At 30.0% G+C, this 18,074-nt stretch overlaps 1 protein-coding gene across 2 annotated transcripts in view; it reads left to right on the top strand.

Annotated features, from left to right (window-relative positions):
- LOC145286230 (protein unc-80 homolog) overlaps positions 1–18,074 on the top strand; it is a 542,234-nt gene that overhangs the window by 310,121 nt on the left and 214,039 nt on the right. The window contains exons 23-25 of one of the 2 annotated variants that reach the window (XM_080135050.1): positions 14–148; positions 3,887–4,073; positions 5,054–5,077. In XM_080135050.1, the coding sequence (XP_079991176.1) occupies positions 14–148; positions 3,887–4,073; positions 5,054–5,077 (346 nt within the window). The remainder of the gene's footprint in view (positions 1–13; positions 149–3,886; positions 4,074–5,053; positions 5,078–18,074) is intronic. The other variant, XM_080135051.1, reaches the window with a different exon arrangement.

Genomic DNA, 18,074 nt, shown 5'->3' on the forward strand with positions numbered 1-18,074 from the left:
ATTTTCTTTTCAGGTTCCACCTCCAAATATTGATTTTACCCTGCCCTCTCCAACCATTGGACTACCTACTCAAACTGTGGTTGATCCACCATGGAAGCCACACTTTAAGACTAAGATAGAAGAAGTCACTCTAAACCAGGAAGAAACGGTAAGTTTATAAATATATTTTACTATATCTATCTATGGTATGTGTTTCGTGTTAGTCGAAAATAATGATGAAAGAAGTTAGTCATAAATCAAAAAGAGCCAATAATTATTAATTAATTTACATTACTACATCAGCTGGATATAACCAGGTTTTGTCCAACTATTATTCAATACTTCTGTTCAGGTTTTGTCCTGCTAGTATTCAATACTTCTGGTTTTGGAATTTTTTACCATTCCATCCATGCTAACAGAGGCTGATAACTCTGTCTGGATTATTATAACCTGGAATTTTGTCAAATTTCAAGACGACTAAACAAAAAAAAAAACCCTAAGTATCTCCAGTGGACGTATTCAAACACATTGAATCAAATTTATTTAGCAAAAGATATTAAAGTGCAATAAGCCATATAATATAGTCTGGATGTTTGTCTACTTTAAATGTGAATATGGTACCGATTAGTGTTGGGATGATTAATCAAACCGGAATCTGGAATTGGAAAAATCAGAGCTTTTGGGGGTATCGGAATTGGAAAAATTTGTGCTTATTTTCCAATGCCAAAAGCGATTCCTTTAATTATCTTTTTTATTTGATTTTGTTTCTGCTTGTAGTAATAATAAAATTATAAATATTTATTGATTTAAAACTACCAGCAAAACTAAAATCTATAGATCCCCCCATCATAGGTGTGTTTTTATTTTTGAGAAAATATGTCAACATTTAGCATGTATTTTTATGGTAATCAGGGTAAAATATTAACTTTATAGTTAAATATTTAGAGATATATAAATAATCAGAATTTGTAATTATATTGGAATTAGGGAAACATGTTGGAATCATCCCATCATCCTCATTTCTTCTGGTAGGTTGTTCCACAAAGCAGGAATATGGACAGAGAATGTTGCTGTTCTTCTAGTGAGTTGAAAATAATGGTAGTACATCTTTTTAGGGTGGCCGCAAACACCACAACTTTGTGCTGGGATAAAAAATCCTTGAAAGATTTAAATTCTGCTTAATGATATTATACACCAGAATCACCTTTCCTTGCAGCCACTCAAGTGAGAATAGATTTTATCTTTGGAGACGCTCTTTGTAGGTAAGTATGAAGAGTCCAGTTATCATGCTGGTTGGTAGGCATTATAAATGTTGCAGGTGTACAATATCTTTTTATAAACAAGGATTTGTTGCTTGAATGTGATGAACCAAAATTATGTATATAAGACAGAAAACCTGCTGTTAGGTGAAGAAAGCCTTATTCGTCATATTACTGCAATGGCATGTTGGTTGGAAGCAACTGTTCACAATTGTACCAAGGTACAAGGTAAAGGCAGTTCTTCAGAGCAGTGGTGGAGTCTGTCTTTGTTTATGGTGCTATCACCTAGATACTCACCAAAAGATTGGAAAGAAAGCTAAACAGCACATCCGTATGCTACGAACAGTGTTAGATATATCTTGGCAAGATCATCACATGAAGCAGCAACTTTATGGCAACCTATCTGCCATATCTGCTACCATCAGAGAGCGACGTCTACAATTTGCCAGTCACTACCAGAGGAGCAAGCAAGAGCTGGAGAGAAATGTATTGCTGAGGACTCCATGGCACAGGTGCACGAGCAAAGGACAACTTAGATTCACGTACATTCAACAAATTGCATATGATGTCTGCAAGTTATATCAAATCATAATATCAAAGGGTGGGAATTCAGCAAAAGATTTACAATGACAAATATGTTAAACCATCTTAGAAATGTTCATCCAAAAGAAGCAAAATTTGCAGATAAGAAAAGGAAACAATAAATGTTCAGGGAAAGACATTCCAGGAACAAGTGATAGCAACAATGAGCCTCCAGCAAAACACCAAACTACTATAGAATCAATATTGGCCAAGAAGAAAATTTTGGATATTAATGACTACAGGTCACAAGAGATTTATTATCTGATAAGAGAAATGATTGCTGTTAATATTCAACCATATTTTGTAATATTTGATATTGGATTTAAAAGGCTTATTGCAAAACTTTGTTTAAATTACAGTATTCCATCATAAACGTACTCCACTGTAAAATAATTCTCAATATATTTACAAAAGTAAGAGCAAAAATTCATCTCTTGATGAAATTAGCAGCATTAGGTTATCTTTCAGATGCAAGGTTCATTGTTTACTTCCGGTTTTAACGATGTAAGATTCCGTTGTATGGAAGACCAAATCGGCCAAAATGTCTATGATGTTTTTATTGGCGCTTTTCTTCGTATTTTTAATAACATTTTTTTGCGCCATTTACAAGTTCTTTTTACAAATAATTTTTTTAATACTGTAATAGTAAAATAAAGATACATTTATTAATTATACGGAAAAAGTATCTCGTAATGTTTTCACACGAGATTTTTTTCCTGTTGATTTCTCTTTTTTTTTTAATATTAAAATTGATTTAAAGTGATTTTCAAGCCTTTAACATGACGGAGTTTATAATGAAAACCAAATTACCGTTAAAATTAAAATAATCTTTATTAGAAATTTGTAACAAAATAACAAAATTATAAAACTATTAGATTAAAATTGAGAACTTTTAATTAAACAACGTGAACATTTTATAATGAGTGTTTTCATGAAATGTATTTTTAATAATAAAAAAAGTGTACTTTTTTTACTTAAACTTCATAAAAAAAACGTATCCAATATAGAATTTTACTAAAATAATTTTACTATTACAGTATTAAAAAAAGTATTTGTAAAATAAAAAACTTGTAAATGGTGCAAAAAAATGTTATTAAAAAATACGAAGAAAAGCGCCAATAAAAACATCGTAGACGTATATTATCATTTAAACAGTATATCAATTTAAATATTTAAATTCAGTAAATAAATTTAAATATTTAAATTATGGCCGATTTGGTCTTCCGTACAACGGAATCTTACATCGTTACAATCGCAAGTAAACAAGGAACCTTGCATCTGAAAGATAACCTTTCTTTAACTACAAACATTTGGACAGCTGTTACAAATAATGCTCCCTTTCTGAGTTTGACAGGTCATTGGCTGTAAAATGATTTGAACAGTGCAGAGCTGTGCTTAGAGTTGTTCCATTCCCTGGTGCACACACAGGTGCAAGAATAAGTGAAGAATTGCATAATGTTCTGGATGAGTATAAAATATTCAGTTTCCTAAGTCTTGCAGAATTCAGGAATAAATATGGTTACTGGTGTCAGTGAAGGTGATTTAGAATCACTATCATGCTTTATACACACATTGCAACTTTTAATAAATGACTCATTATTTTCATTACAGTTTAAGACAATCATCACAACAGAAATATAGTTCTCACTTTAATCACTTTCCATTAGCAATTAATTAAATTATTCCAATTTTTTTATTTAACTATAAAATTGTTATTTTTGTCTTGACTACAGTAAAAACGCATGTCAAATATACAAATATTTTCTCAAGCATAAAAACACATTGTGTGTGTGTGTGTGTGAGAGAGAGAGGGGTAATCTATAGATTTTAGTTTTACTGGTAGTTTAAAATCAATAAATATTTATTTTATTATTTCTACCAGTAGTTTTAAACAAACTCAAATAAAAACAAATAATTAAAGGAATCGTTTTTGGCCTTCGGTAAATAGTCACAAATATTTCCGATATCGATTCCAATACCTCAAAAAGTTCCAATTTTGCTGATTCTCAATTCCGATTAATCATTCCAACACTAATATATATATGCATATATTTCTGATATTGCAGAAAACATTGGTGACTGCTACAACAACTCGCCGAAAACAGCAACAAGAAATGATTCTTCGTGCACTTCGTGCTGAAGAAGAGCGTAAAAGAGTTGGCCGAGAGAATTTCCCAGTCACCACAATCTCTGTTGCTCAGCTGGCAGCCTATGAACCGGCTCTCCACCATGTTAATGAGGAACACGAGGAAGGTAAACCTAAAATTATTTTCTTATTTTATGTGATCTTTAAATATATTTTTAATATGTGAATAGGATACAATTTATATGAATGTTATGTTGTCAAGTTTTTCCTTTTATCTTTTATACTTGCTTTAAAATTTGTCTACATCAAGAGCCTTTATTTACATTTTTTTTTGCTCAACATGATGTCAAAGGAAAAATGAAATTCTGTTAATCAAATTTAAAACATCTTGCTGAAAAGAGGTTTAAAATGATGTTGAATGATTAAGTTTAAGTAAATTATATGCTGTATTATCAGTTAATAAATAAAATCTGTATTTTTATTTTCAGAACATTTTGTTTCTGTGTTTATTTTTATGCCCCCCCCCTAATTTTTAGGATCAATTAGATTTAAAGCACCCTAGAATTTTTTAGCCACCTTAGAATATTTTTCAGGTTTTTTTCCTCAATTTTTAGGATCAATACGATTTGAGGCACCCTAGAATGAGTAATGACCAAAAAAGACACATTTTTCTTTAACAACATTTTTTTTTTTTTACTTCTGGTTGAATAAAGCAATACAACTTAAACACACGTTTATAAATTTGCCATCACAGAATTTTTACATAAAAAAAGGTTTTATTTACAAAAAGTTTTACTAATGGCCTAAAAAGTACATAGTTTTATTTACGTTATATGCACATTTTTAATAATACATAATTTCAAAACATCTTTTTTTTTTAATTGATACAAAAAATAGTTTTATTTACAAGATTTTCATGTATAAACAAAATGTATAAACAAACATAAAAAAATATCAAAACACATTTAAATAAAAATGTTCATGGCCTTGGTATAAAACAGGATTATTTCCAACTAATTTGAAGTTTTACATTTTCATCACACCTTTTGTTTTTGACTTTGTGCAAATTTATTCATGGTTTTGGTACCCGAACAAAATATCTTTATCCTTCTTTAGACACAGTACAAACTCTTCGTTCCTCTTTCAGTAATATCTTTGACTTCAGCCCTGGGTGAGTAAGCGCGTGACTTTTAAATATTATTTTTTTTTATTGTAAATGCCATTTCAAACATTCTCCAACTCGGTTTTTAGAGACTTAGATGTAAATAATTTACATTTTCTGTCATGATTCACAATCACTTTGCTTTTTGGGTTCTTATTCTGCATGGTCATGGTATTCACAAAATCAAATCTTTTATTGTGCATTCTTACAGATTCTCATTATAATGAATGACGGTACTTATGTAGTATAACGACCATGGTATTGTCAGAAGCGTCTGGGCAGTTTACGGAAAACACAGGAAAATGCTGAATGAAAGTTATATGATTTTTGTTTTGTGTGTGTGTGCAAACGCTGGATAATTTTTTTTTAATGAAAAATATATTATTTCTGCCAGTATGAGGTTAATTCAATGAAAAATTAATTGAAAAATGAAAAGAATATTCCTGATTAATTATTGGACAATTTTTACGAAACTTTAAGAAAATTAAAATTCAAATCAAGAAAAAAAACATTTGTTGTAAGGTAAGTTTCATGAATAAATGTTTTTTGAATAACAAACAAGTGATAGCAAACAAAACATTTTTTATATTTTATGTGATGTTTTTTCTTTTTATGAATTTTTTGTTCAAGTCTAGCTAAATATTTAGATTTTTTTAATATTAAACTAATGAAAACAAAATAAAATGTTTATCATTTTATTTTTTTTTTTTATGAGGTTAATGTTTCTGCACCTTTCAGGGTTTTCTGTAACACACGTGGATGATTCTGACAATAGCACGATCCTTATACTGCATAATTGGAAATCAGGATGTATGAATAAATCAAAACGTGTTATAGCTTTACACTGCAATCATTTAAATTACTCCAATTTATGTTATATACATACACATAAATGACATCGTTTGTGTTAATTAAGGCATAATCATAGCATTCATCTTGTTCTATATTCACAACAGATGCATATAGTGATATGATAGATGTTTATCTATAAGTTATCCATCATCCAGCATGGCCGTAGCCGAGATTGAACTCACTACACGAGTTTGTAGTGTAATTCAAATCTTGTCAGTAACTGAATACTTGATGCTTCGCCAGGGCAATCAAGGGTATTTTTTATTGTGACGCCATCACTAGACAGGGGTTCTTACCACGGCTTAAGAGAGTCCCATCTACTCTCGAGAGAAGGATAGACCATGCCAGTTTCTCAACCTGGTATTTTACCTCGCAATACATACAGCGCCTCATCTGGTACTGGCCAGGCTCAACATTGCTTAACTTTATTGAGCTGGCTAGAACCCGTGTGTCAATGTGATTGTGCCATATATATAAGTTACTGTAAGTCTTTGTACTGCATAATTGGAATTTTTTTAACCTGAAGAATTATTAAAGAGTTGTTTGAGTATTTTGGAAATACAATTTTGTATTAGAACTTTGGGCACTGATCCAGAACCTAACCCAATGTCACGTTGGCATCTACTAGTATTTTAAGGTAGCAGCTGGAAAAGTTTTCGGGAAAGACCAACATGGACACTTTCAGATAATAAATTCAAAATGCTGAAAACAAAACTTTAACACAGAAAGATAGGAATTACTGTAAGTTTAATTATATGAATAAAATTTTTTTTTTTTTTTTTTTTTTTTTTTTTCAAGAAAAATTTCTTTTTTTCAAAAAATGTTTCAAAGAAATAAGTTTTTTTCTTTATTTAAAGATGAAAACATGAAAACAACTATGAAAGAAAATATATATATATATTTTTTTTTTTTTTCACGGAAAGTATCTTAGAAGTTTTTTTTTTTTGCTAGAGAAGTTTCAATAAAATAAGTTTTTTTTTTGTAATCATAAAAAACATTTTTTTCTTTTCATAGAAACAATTATGATCAAAAACAATTTTATTTTTCAAGAATGATATCGGATTAGTGAATGTTTTTCCTATTGAAGAAAACATCATCTACTGAGTGACGATTAGATAATTGCATCATCTTTTTTCAGCTGCTCCTCTGGCAGCTTACCGTAAACTACCAGAAGATACCGACACGGCACTGGGTGATGTTCTAAATCAGTACAGAACTTTGCTTATAATGTGCTTAGCGACTGAGATGTAACTAATTTACATTTTTGTAATAATTTGCAATCATTACTTTTGGGGGAAGTTTTATTTTCTACTGTCATCTTATTCACAAAATCTGATTCTTACTGTTCACTCTTCCAGGCTTTATCTTCTCTAAGAATGCGTTTTTTGCTAACTAGCAGTTCAGCCCAGCTTTGCTCAGGCCCTATGTACTGTTCATAAACATTTTGCATTTCAACTTGCTAATTTCTGTATGCATTATTCATCCATCTAAACAAAGATTTTATTCGTTATAAACTATTCTTGGTGTATGAGTACTATTTCCTGTTAATTTCAGGGTTATGTGACTAGTAGTTTAAAGGTTTATCGGTTAAATATTTACACAAACATACATCTATTGTTTTCTTTATAATGGATAATCTTTGGATTAAAAACGAGAATAAAAATAATGTGTGCATTTATGTGTTTCAAGAATGATTTCATTTTAAACAGACTCAAAAGAAACTATAGAGGAAATACGAAAAGGAAAATGATCGGCCATTTTGAATTTGCTCATCTCATACCTGCATACCACAGGGCTGCGTTCCAGCATGGTTGTTTTCAAGTTCAATATAAACAAGTTTTTGTTGAGCTATCTCCTTAATTAAATGCTACCCTATTTTCACAATGGTAATAGTGAAAATAGAGTAGAATTTGATTAAGGAGACAGTGTTGTCTCACTGACCACCTTACACTCATTAACCCTTATCCTTGAGTGGCCCTTGGGCCTTGGTAAGTGGTGACTTCTTTGTAACATAACCTATTATGACAGTTATGTTTCCAATTATAATACAAATCTAGACTTGAAAAGTGAAAACAAAACTAGATATTTGAAATTATCCGTGACCATCTGTGACAACAATGAAGCCAAGAAAAGTTTAAATGTTAGCACTACTTTGAAGAAAATATGCTGGAGTAAAAAAAAAAATAATAATAATTTTAAATTGAGCATATGTGAATGAAGTATATTTCAATAGTGAATATATTAGCCTTGTTCAGAAGTCTTTTTACCTTAGTGATATAATTGGAGCACATGGAGGAGCTGGTGCTAGTATGATTATAAGTGTTAGGGGTTGATGGAGGAAGTTTAGGGAACTTCTGCCATTACTACCCAACAAAGCATTACCAGTATCAACCAAAGTGAAGAGTCTATCAGGTATGTGTATGCAGTATGGAAGTGAAATGAGGACATGCATTGCATGGAGAGAAATGATATGATGGATGGGTAATGTGAGTCTTAGAGATAGGCTTATATCTGATGACCTCAGAGGAAAATTAAATTCAGACAGCTTAGGGAAATGGGTGCCGAACAGAAGACTTTAATGATATGATCATATTGAAAGAATAAATGAGAGTTATTTACTTAAGTTCAGTTCACAAGGGACAGACAAGAAAAGCATGAGAGAAAGTGATAAGAATTGATTTGCAAGAAAGAAGGATGAATAAGGACCTGGGCTGAGTTAGGTCAGTTATGAAGTCAATTTCTTAAAGCTGTCCAACACATGCCAATATGTAAAACGGACATTAAACGGAATATGATATCTTAAAAATCAGGCTTGATTCCTACACACATATACAAAATGGATGTTATAGTTGAATTCAGCAAAATTTCTCCTAAATCAGTCAAAGAATACTTGACCTTTGAAAAAAAATAAGTTTCAAACACAGACTAGTGTTATTTTTCTCTTTTTATATTTCATAGTTTTTTTTTTATTTTTTGTTTGTTCTTTATTCATAAGTAAAAATTCTAGTTACAACTTTTCAATTTATTGACTGACTTTTTCAGATATTCTGCATCCTTTTTTTATCCTTTAAAAATGTTTCTTTTTCTCTTTTTTAAATTTATTTTGTAAACTTAAATCTCTCAAAACTTACAAAATGCTTCTTTAAAAACTTTATATATTTTTATGTATTTTATAATGAACTTGTAATGGGAGACAAGAAGAGTGATTACCAATATGAGAGTATGCTGCCTCCTCCTCCTCCTCCTCCTCCTCCTCCTCCCTCTATAATTATGCCAATTGAAAATAAAATAGCGATCAGATTAAATATTAAATAGATAATATCAATTGGAAATCTTTTTTCTAAAATATACTCGAATGAAAGCCACATAATCATACGGAAACAGATATACTTTATATTAAGAAAGTTAAACATTTAATGTGCACGACATGAATATAAATATATCTATAAAACTTGATATCTGTGTATATGTCTGTGTGATGTTTGTGTGTTCCCTATAGAAAGAAATGTATAAAATCTATAAAAAATCTAAAAGTGTATTCTTACATAAAAATTACCGAAGAAGACAATGAAAATAAGTGTTCCCAAATCTGTAAGTGTACCTCTAATGGAGTTATGAGGGCATAACCCCTTTGTGAAACACAATGGGAGTGGTTCTGAATCTCTAAGTGTCCTAAGGGAATTATGGAGCAAAACCTCCTTTAAACCTTCAAATATATTCTACTAGCGGGGTAGGGGTGGGGGCTTTGTCTGAGCATAAAATATGCTTAAATATGATATTTTAATTTGTCCAGATTTTGTATATATTATTATAGAGACATGATTTCAAAAGTTAAAAAAATAGGTACTTGGGTGCCATCAGCTAGAATCGAAACTGTAGCATTCAAAGCTAGTGACGCTACCACTGTACCAACCTGACACCCATATGAACTGGTTAAAAATTAAAAATAAACTAATTAGAATATACAAAATGAATAATGATTTTTTCAATTTTGATTCATTTTGACCCCTTAAAAACTATTTTAACCGGCTAAAGACCCCTAAAAGAATGGTTCATAAAAAATCCAATCATTTGAGGCTCTGCAACTTTTAGTTTTGAGGAGATAGATTTTTAAAATATGGAGACAGACATATGAAATTATCATCCTAGCAGACCAATGTTGCATGTAATTGAATGAGGATCAACAAATGTTCCACACTTCTAATAGTTTATTTTTATCAAATCAAAATCGGTGAAATTGCCCATTTTTCAATCAAATCGATTGATTGTCTGCTCTTGTCAAGGACCCACCGCGGTGCCCTAAGAGGAAGCTTTACATGCCTTCTCACAGTAACTTAATCCACAATACATTGTTGTCTACATTGCATTGTAGAGAACCTACTGTTGATTTTATAATTTTATTTTTATATAATGATTTAAATTAAAATTTTAAATACAAAAGTCAAGTATCATGGTTCAATTGTGCTCTAAACATAAACATTCATTTCAAACCTACAATGGATTTTATAAGCTGAGCCTTTTTGCTTGTACAGTGATAAAACTTATCAAATGCACTTGTGATGTTAGGCTGTATAAGGTTGTTATCTCAGGTCAAAATTAGACAGTTCCTTCTTTAATTTTTAATCGGATTTTTTTCAGTTATTGATTTCCGATACTTATTGGAGGTATTCTAATGCAAAACCTATCCACAAACATATCAAGTACATTTTTGTGAAATTTAAAAAGAAAATCAGCCTAGCTGTTTGAGAGTCCATAAGGAACAAACTCACATACACAAAGTGCCTTTACTTCAGCAGTGAAACAATGAAAATGGTCCTGAATTTCTATATAATCCTATATGTGCCAAATACCCATTGACATTGATTTAAGTGACTCATTGGGACAGAATCACCCTAAAACCTGAAATATGCATATCCAAGAGTTTTCTACTATTTCTTCTGATTACATTTGGGGACGAAATGGGAGGAAGGAGATAGTAAAAACAAAAACAAAAAAGTAATATGCTGTTTTATACATAGTGTGTAAAAAAAAAATCATATAGTGTTGATCATCATTCAATCAGAAGCAATGTTGGGTTTTCTGGCTAGTAGTAAGTAATTGTAATAAATATTTATTGTGTAAACTAATAGGTCAGAAATTATTTACTATATATTATATCAGCAGCTTTTGAAAGGTATGAATCTCCTCACCCCCTCCCATTTATGGGTTAGATAGTAATATTTATTTACAAAAGATGAACATTTCATTTTAAAAAAATGTTTATCAGAAGTAAAAAAAAACCCAACATAAATCAAAGTAGTACGATTATGACATGTGTTCCTCAGAATTGTCTGATTTATTCCCTGCTTCCTTTGTTCCAGCTTGTCTAACTTATTGGTCTAGTAGTCTCCATTAATTTACTGTTTTGATGCTTCATTCTAATACAGCTTCCTATTTCAGTAGCTTCTTTCCAAGAACTACAGGCTTGTGGAACTCTTTCCCTGCTGTTTTTTTTTCCTGTGTATAGCCTCCTTTTTTTCTTTTTTCTCTTTTTTTAGACTCCGGTCAATAAGCATCATCATTTGTTCTTGTAAGCTCCTTACATCATTGGTTTCATGCCTTATCTAGAATGGCTTTCATAATTTTTTTAACATAACATTCTATCATACATTATTAGAATAGAAAAAACCCAACTACATCAATAATATATATATATATATATATATATATATATATATATATATACATACATCAATAATATAATATATATATATATATAATATAGGGTGAGCCAAAAGTAGGTGGACAGGTTAGGATTATAATAAAGAATTGCATTAATATAACTGATGCATAAACCTATTCAAAATACTGTCCACCTACTTTTGGCTCATCCTGTATATATATATATATATATATATATATATATATATATATATATGTGTGTGTGTATATATAAGAAGATATAGTTTGTTTGAAGCATTGCATTTAATATGTAGGGAGAGAAGTTATAGAAGGCTATAACAATTCAAGAAGTACAAATATGTCAGTGTTGGGAAGGATGACAAAAACAAAATGCTATAAAAAACAAACTTTTTTATAGTAAATCTTACTTGATTGGTTAAAAATTTTTCCTCATGAACTAATATATGTGAGCATGTTCTATAATATATTTCTAGGTGAAATCTCTTTATCCAAAGTGTGTTTCAAATCTCTTAAAACTTATATGGACTTGTAATGTTTTTAAAAAAAAAATGTAATCATTTTGTTTTTGTTCCCTTACTATACACTAACATATTCCCGTTTTTTGTATTGTGATGATCTTATATGACACCTTTATATACATATTGGACACAATGCTTCAAGCGAACTATATCACCTTATTAACTCCTTTAACTTTAGGAAAAAACATTCACAGAAATCTACTGGTTGCAAATATGCTATCAATTGTGCTCAGAAGTCAACCATTGCAAACTGGACATGCAAACAAGCCCACAGGATATATTTACTTTTAATGGATTAGTTAAAAAAAAAAAAAAAAAGTAAACATGTTTTTTTTTATTAACTGATGTGTTAATATTTTATTGATTGCGTTTTTATATCGATTCCAAATTTTCCACTCCAGTTTTAGTTACAGATTTAAATTTAAGTTGTTCAAAAAATAATGACCAATTTTAGAAAAAAAAAAAACATTAGCTGTTGATATCGCCTTCTCTTCTGCTAGCGTCTGAGAGGAGGCAACATTATGAGTTGCAGATAGGCAACATTATGAGTTGCAGATATGTGGGGAATTAGCATCTTAATTCATTGATTCTTAATTCGTTACCTTCTGAATGAGCTCGCCACTTCTCTTGCTCCTTTTTTTTTCTATATGACATCACATTTGTTTATAGAAATAGCAGGTTGAGGTGACGTCTGAGTGCACATGCAGACGCAGGACCAATGTTTCCTATGTACACATCAATGTTGACCTACAAATTCAAATCATTTGATGTATAGTAGTGAACATGTCCTTTTTGGGTCAAGATCAAATTGTAGTATCTGTTTTTCAGATGCTGCACTTCAATTTCTTGTTCCCTGTAAGTGAAGGAGAAATCCTTCACGACTGAGAAAATTTTTTATTTTTACTCCTTTTCTCCACATTAAAAACGACCCTGGTGTCTAACTCTGTCCCATGGGGAGGCATTGTAAATAGGAACATCAACTTCAATCAATTTTTTTAAAATTAATAACAAAAAATTGGTCAGTATTTTCCAAACAACTTAATGTTTATTTATTCCTCTAATTGATTTTCTTTATCTTCAAGTTATCAATTTTTATGTCGAGAGTTAATTCTTTTAATCCATTAATTAATTAATTTTTCTTATTATTTGGAGTATTCGGACTACTGTTCTCATCTTGCTAAAGTAATGGGTAAAATTCAGTTGTAAGTTACACTCTTCTAAAGGTTGAAGGTTCAATCCTCAGTGTGGGTAATATTCAGTATACAAGTGTAAATTACTTAGGACTTCTACCCGATCATTGCTGATCCAACAAGACAATGATACCTCCAATATCTCCATGGATTAAATAAAGAGTTCCATTTGAATTTCCATGCAGATTCCTGAGTTGACAAGATACACCTGGAGTAGGTCAAAGGTTACATTGATCGAAATATTGTGAAAATAACATTAAAGTTGAGAAAAGTAGCCCGAAGAATCTAAATAATACAAATTATCAATCCTCATTTCGAAAATTGATCATTAATTTATTTTCTTAGTTCAAATATGGATGTCAATAAGTAATAGTTACTTACATCATTAATTACTAAAATAAAATATACTTATTTATATCCGTCTACTTCTTTACTTATATTAATCTCTTTAATATTCAGTGTATCCCAAGATGAACTATCTATTTTGATACTAATTTATATTTCAAAATAGATGTTAGATTTGGGATAGCCTGTATTTACTTATATAATTTATCTAACTGTATCTACTTGGTGCTGCTTGTGAATCAGTGAAGTCATTTTAGCTTCTAATTTTTATTTGTTGGCACATTTTGAAAAAACAAATAAAACTTATACAGAAGAAGAAATAAAATTTTAGTTTTAAGGGAGACAACTCTTCTATTCTTGAATAAAAATATTAGTTAATTTCCTTTAATGATTTTGATTTTTCATTCATAATTCAATCTCTTTTTCCATTTTACTAGTTGTCGAATTTCTTTTTCCATTTTACCAGTTGTCATAATTTTTTTAAATGAACTGTGGTGAAGAAAGTTATTATAGTTCCAATAATATGGTACAACTATTTAAAAAAATAAAAATACAATACTTATGCAAAATAAAAATCGCATTATCATTGGCATCTTTCGAGCAGGTTACACTGGAAGGTGCCAAACGGAAGCTTCATCATTTTTTTTTTTCAAAAATGCTGACCAATTTTTAAGGTGTTAAACAATTTTTTTTTTTTTCTGGAAATATGGCCAATATTTAAAGCACTAGCAAGCAGTTAAAAATTAAAGAAAAAAAAAGCAATTATAATCAAAGACAGTCATAGTATGGTAACTTCAGTAAAAAGGATGCATTTGTGCAGTTTACAGACTGTGCTGTAATAATAACATTATTATTTAAAAATCTATTCTTAACATGGGGAAGAGGGTAAGTAATTTCGCCTAATGATTTAATAACCAAAAGGTATTACAAAAATAATTTAATAAACAAATGATACAATTTGCTAATTGTCAGCTGCTGCAATTTCATTGGTTAAGCTTTTCATATTCCAGATGAAATGCACACACAAATGTATTATGGTTGTTAATATAATCTATTACTGATTGGTCTGTTTTTCTTTTTTTCTTTTCATTACAATAGTGTTTATATTTTTTTTTTTTTTTTTACAAAATCAAAACAGTTATGCATTTTTTAATGGTATGTTGTTATTTATTTATTTTTTATTTTTTTCAGAATCAGAAATTCTGCTTTTTTTTTTTTAGGGGGGGGGGTAAAATCCCCTCTATAATTGATCAACCTATTTTTGTTTTCCATTTCAATTGTCTTTTTTTCCTTTCATTTTTTTTTAATCAAAAAAGTTATGCATATTTTTTTATGGGTTATTTTTTTTCAGAATGAAAGAAATTCTACCATTTTGGAGGAGGAAGGTAGAATCTCATCTATGATTGAGTTTGATGAACCTGTTTGCTTTTTTTATTTCCAAATTTTTAAGAATTTATGCCTATTTTTTCAGAATTAAAGAGATTTTTACAATTTTTTTTTAGTTGTGAAAGGGAAGAGGGGGGAACAGAATCTTATCTGTAATTGAGATTTATAAAGCTGTCGTTCTTGTTTTTCTTCTTTTTTTATTCTATTCTTATTTCTTCAGAATCAAAGAGATTCTACCATTTTCCATTTTTCACATTTTTATCTGCACAGGAGCCATTAGAATGTTTTGAGTTGCAATACATGAATCATATTCTTTAAAAGCATGAGTTTTTACATTATAGTCTGACGATGTAGTCATCACTAAAAGCACTTATTTATGAAAATCAAACTTTTTTGTTAGTTACAAAAGAGCCTTCTGCTGAACACAAGCTTGGTCTAAATAATTAGAAGCCAGCAATGACTGGCATATATATTTACTCTCAATGTCTGACAATAGTTTTATTCACGTCTTCCTTTTTACTCTATACTTCTCTTTGTTCCTTCTTATGCTAGTTTCTTATCTTCATTCATTGTTGATTCCTTCTGGTTTTATATCTAGCGAATTTATGGATGCCTGTTTTAGTGTGACTTATGTAAGCCATTATTTTATCTTCAATGCCTATGCTCATATTGTCTCTGTTAGTTTAGTGTTATTAAACCGGGCTTGTGCTCAGGAGAGATGGAAAAATATTATGTGTCATTTGGGCTATCTGTAACTAAAAAGTTGATTTTCATAAATTGATGCATATGAGGATTTTTTTCATAATTCTTGGAATTTTCCATATATTATTTTAGCATTTAGAAAATCTCTGTTTTAAGAATTTTATTTTTATTGTATGTAAAAAAAAAATAACGAAATAAGTCTGTATATTTAGATGGACAATGTTTAGTCAAGTTAAAATATCAAAATAATTTCTTTTTATATAGGACTCTTTATGATGTAGAGATATTTATCACATCATTAGCAAGACCTTTTTTTTTTCAAGAAAAAGTATTAATCTGTTTATTATTAGCTCCTTTTAATCCACCCTTATATAGCATGAATTCACATCTCCTTAATTCTGGTATGTCTACATATCTAATATATATATATTTTTTACTTGTTTAATAGTTGTTTGATTAAAACAAGTGTTGCTGATTTATCCTAACCCTCACATGCATGCATGCATGGCTAAGTGCAAAGCAATTACCCTTTTGTCTTATTTTTTTTATGTGAATCCCTTGAAAAAAAAATGTTTGTAAAAAAAAAAAAATCTATTCTGTTTATTCATTTTAATTTACCCATTGCTACTAATGAACCAACCAGGCTACTAACCTTTCACTTTTGGTTTTGTTTCAAATATTAAACCTTATATGTAATTGTTTTTTTGGTCTTTGATTTTTTTATTCCCTTGTTGCTCACAATTTACCAATGGCTCTTTGGCTTTTGTGATCACAACTGGGTCAATATTTGTTTTCATTTCATCGAATCTCCTTCATTTGATTTGTTTCTTCTTTGTCATTTGTTCATTCTAAATTCATTGCATTTCTCTGTTATTTTTTTCTCTTTTTTTTATTTCTTTTTACAAAATCATGAAATTAGTTTCTCAATTTATTTATATCAGCCATTGTTGAACTTTATTACAGACTAGAATCACAGAAATGAGAAAGACTCATTTATTTCAAACCTTGTACAATGTGTGTTTTGGAATTATTGAGATGAAGATTGATAATTTGTACTATTTGCATTATCTGGACTACTATTCTCATCTTGGTTGTTATTTTTACATTTTGGTCGTATAGATTCCCGAGTTCAACATAGAGATTCTTTTTTGCTCAGAGCAAAGTGTAATATCTGTTGCCCCAATCTAGAGTGTCTATTATTGAAGAGTTGTATTTTCCCCACATTAAAAACCGACTGTGGTTTAAGAATATATAGACCTTAATTTTCATATAAGGTGAATAGCTGCATTCAAAAGGATGAATTGGGGAGGACAATGAGTTGAATGTTTGGTAACTGAGAGAACACATTGAAGTGAAGGGGTGGTCTGAATTATGGTGTCAGTGAAAAGGAGTGCTGTTAATTTCTAATTAGATTACACCGACCTTGTATCTAACTCTGTCTTTGTGGGGAGGGAACTAAATAGGTACGTAATAATTCCAAAGTTTAAAAAAATGCAACAGAAGAAGGTCAGAGGTTACATCCCCCAAAACGTTGTGAAAATGTCAATCAAGATAAGAATAATAATACAAAGACTCCAAATAATATGTTACTATGCTACAACTTATGTTTTGGCATTAAATGACTCATAAGGGGTCGATACGCCATAAAACATATCCTACAATTACAATATTACAATTAATCTTCTTGTATGTGTTCACTGTGATTATTGTTTGTCTTTTAAATGCCTAGTCTCCCACTGCGAAGATGACTAATTGTAATATTTGAACCTATTATTTAATTCATGGTACAGATGTAGATCTGTGGTGCAATAGATAAAGTGTTAAGTAATAATTAGTTTTAAGTGATGGTCTTCTGGAGGTCAAAGGCTCAATATTCAGTACAGCCGATACTAAGAATATAATTAAAAATTATTCAGTCATGACTGATGAAACAAGAGCCATCTACTTTCATAGATTAAATAAAGAGTGCAGTTTGTAATTCTGTACAGATTCCTGAGTTCAGAAGACACACCTGAAGAAGGTTGGAGATTACATCAGCCGAAACGTTGTGAGAATAATATCCAAGATGAGAACAGTAGTTCTAATAATCGAAATATTTCCAAGTTTGGAAAGACGTTCCTGCAAAAGTTCAGAGGTTTCATCTAAATGTAAAGAATCCAAATTTTTATTACAATTCAACATTATTCATTGTTTACCTGTTATTACATTGTTGCATGTTTCTTGCAATCTTCTGAGATAATTATTTCAGAACAAGAAATCAGATGCATGCACATAATAAATCAAACGAGTTGCAAGAAAAGTGATGTCGATTCATTTTCATATGATTTTTTT

This window comes from Euprymna scolopes, chromosome 10, assembly GCF_053919585.1.
Source record: "Euprymna scolopes isolate OS-2025 chromosome 10, ASM5391958v1, whole genome shotgun sequence".
NCBI classification, from domain to species: domain Eukaryota; kingdom Metazoa; phylum Mollusca; class Cephalopoda; order Sepiida; family Sepiolidae; genus Euprymna; species Euprymna scolopes.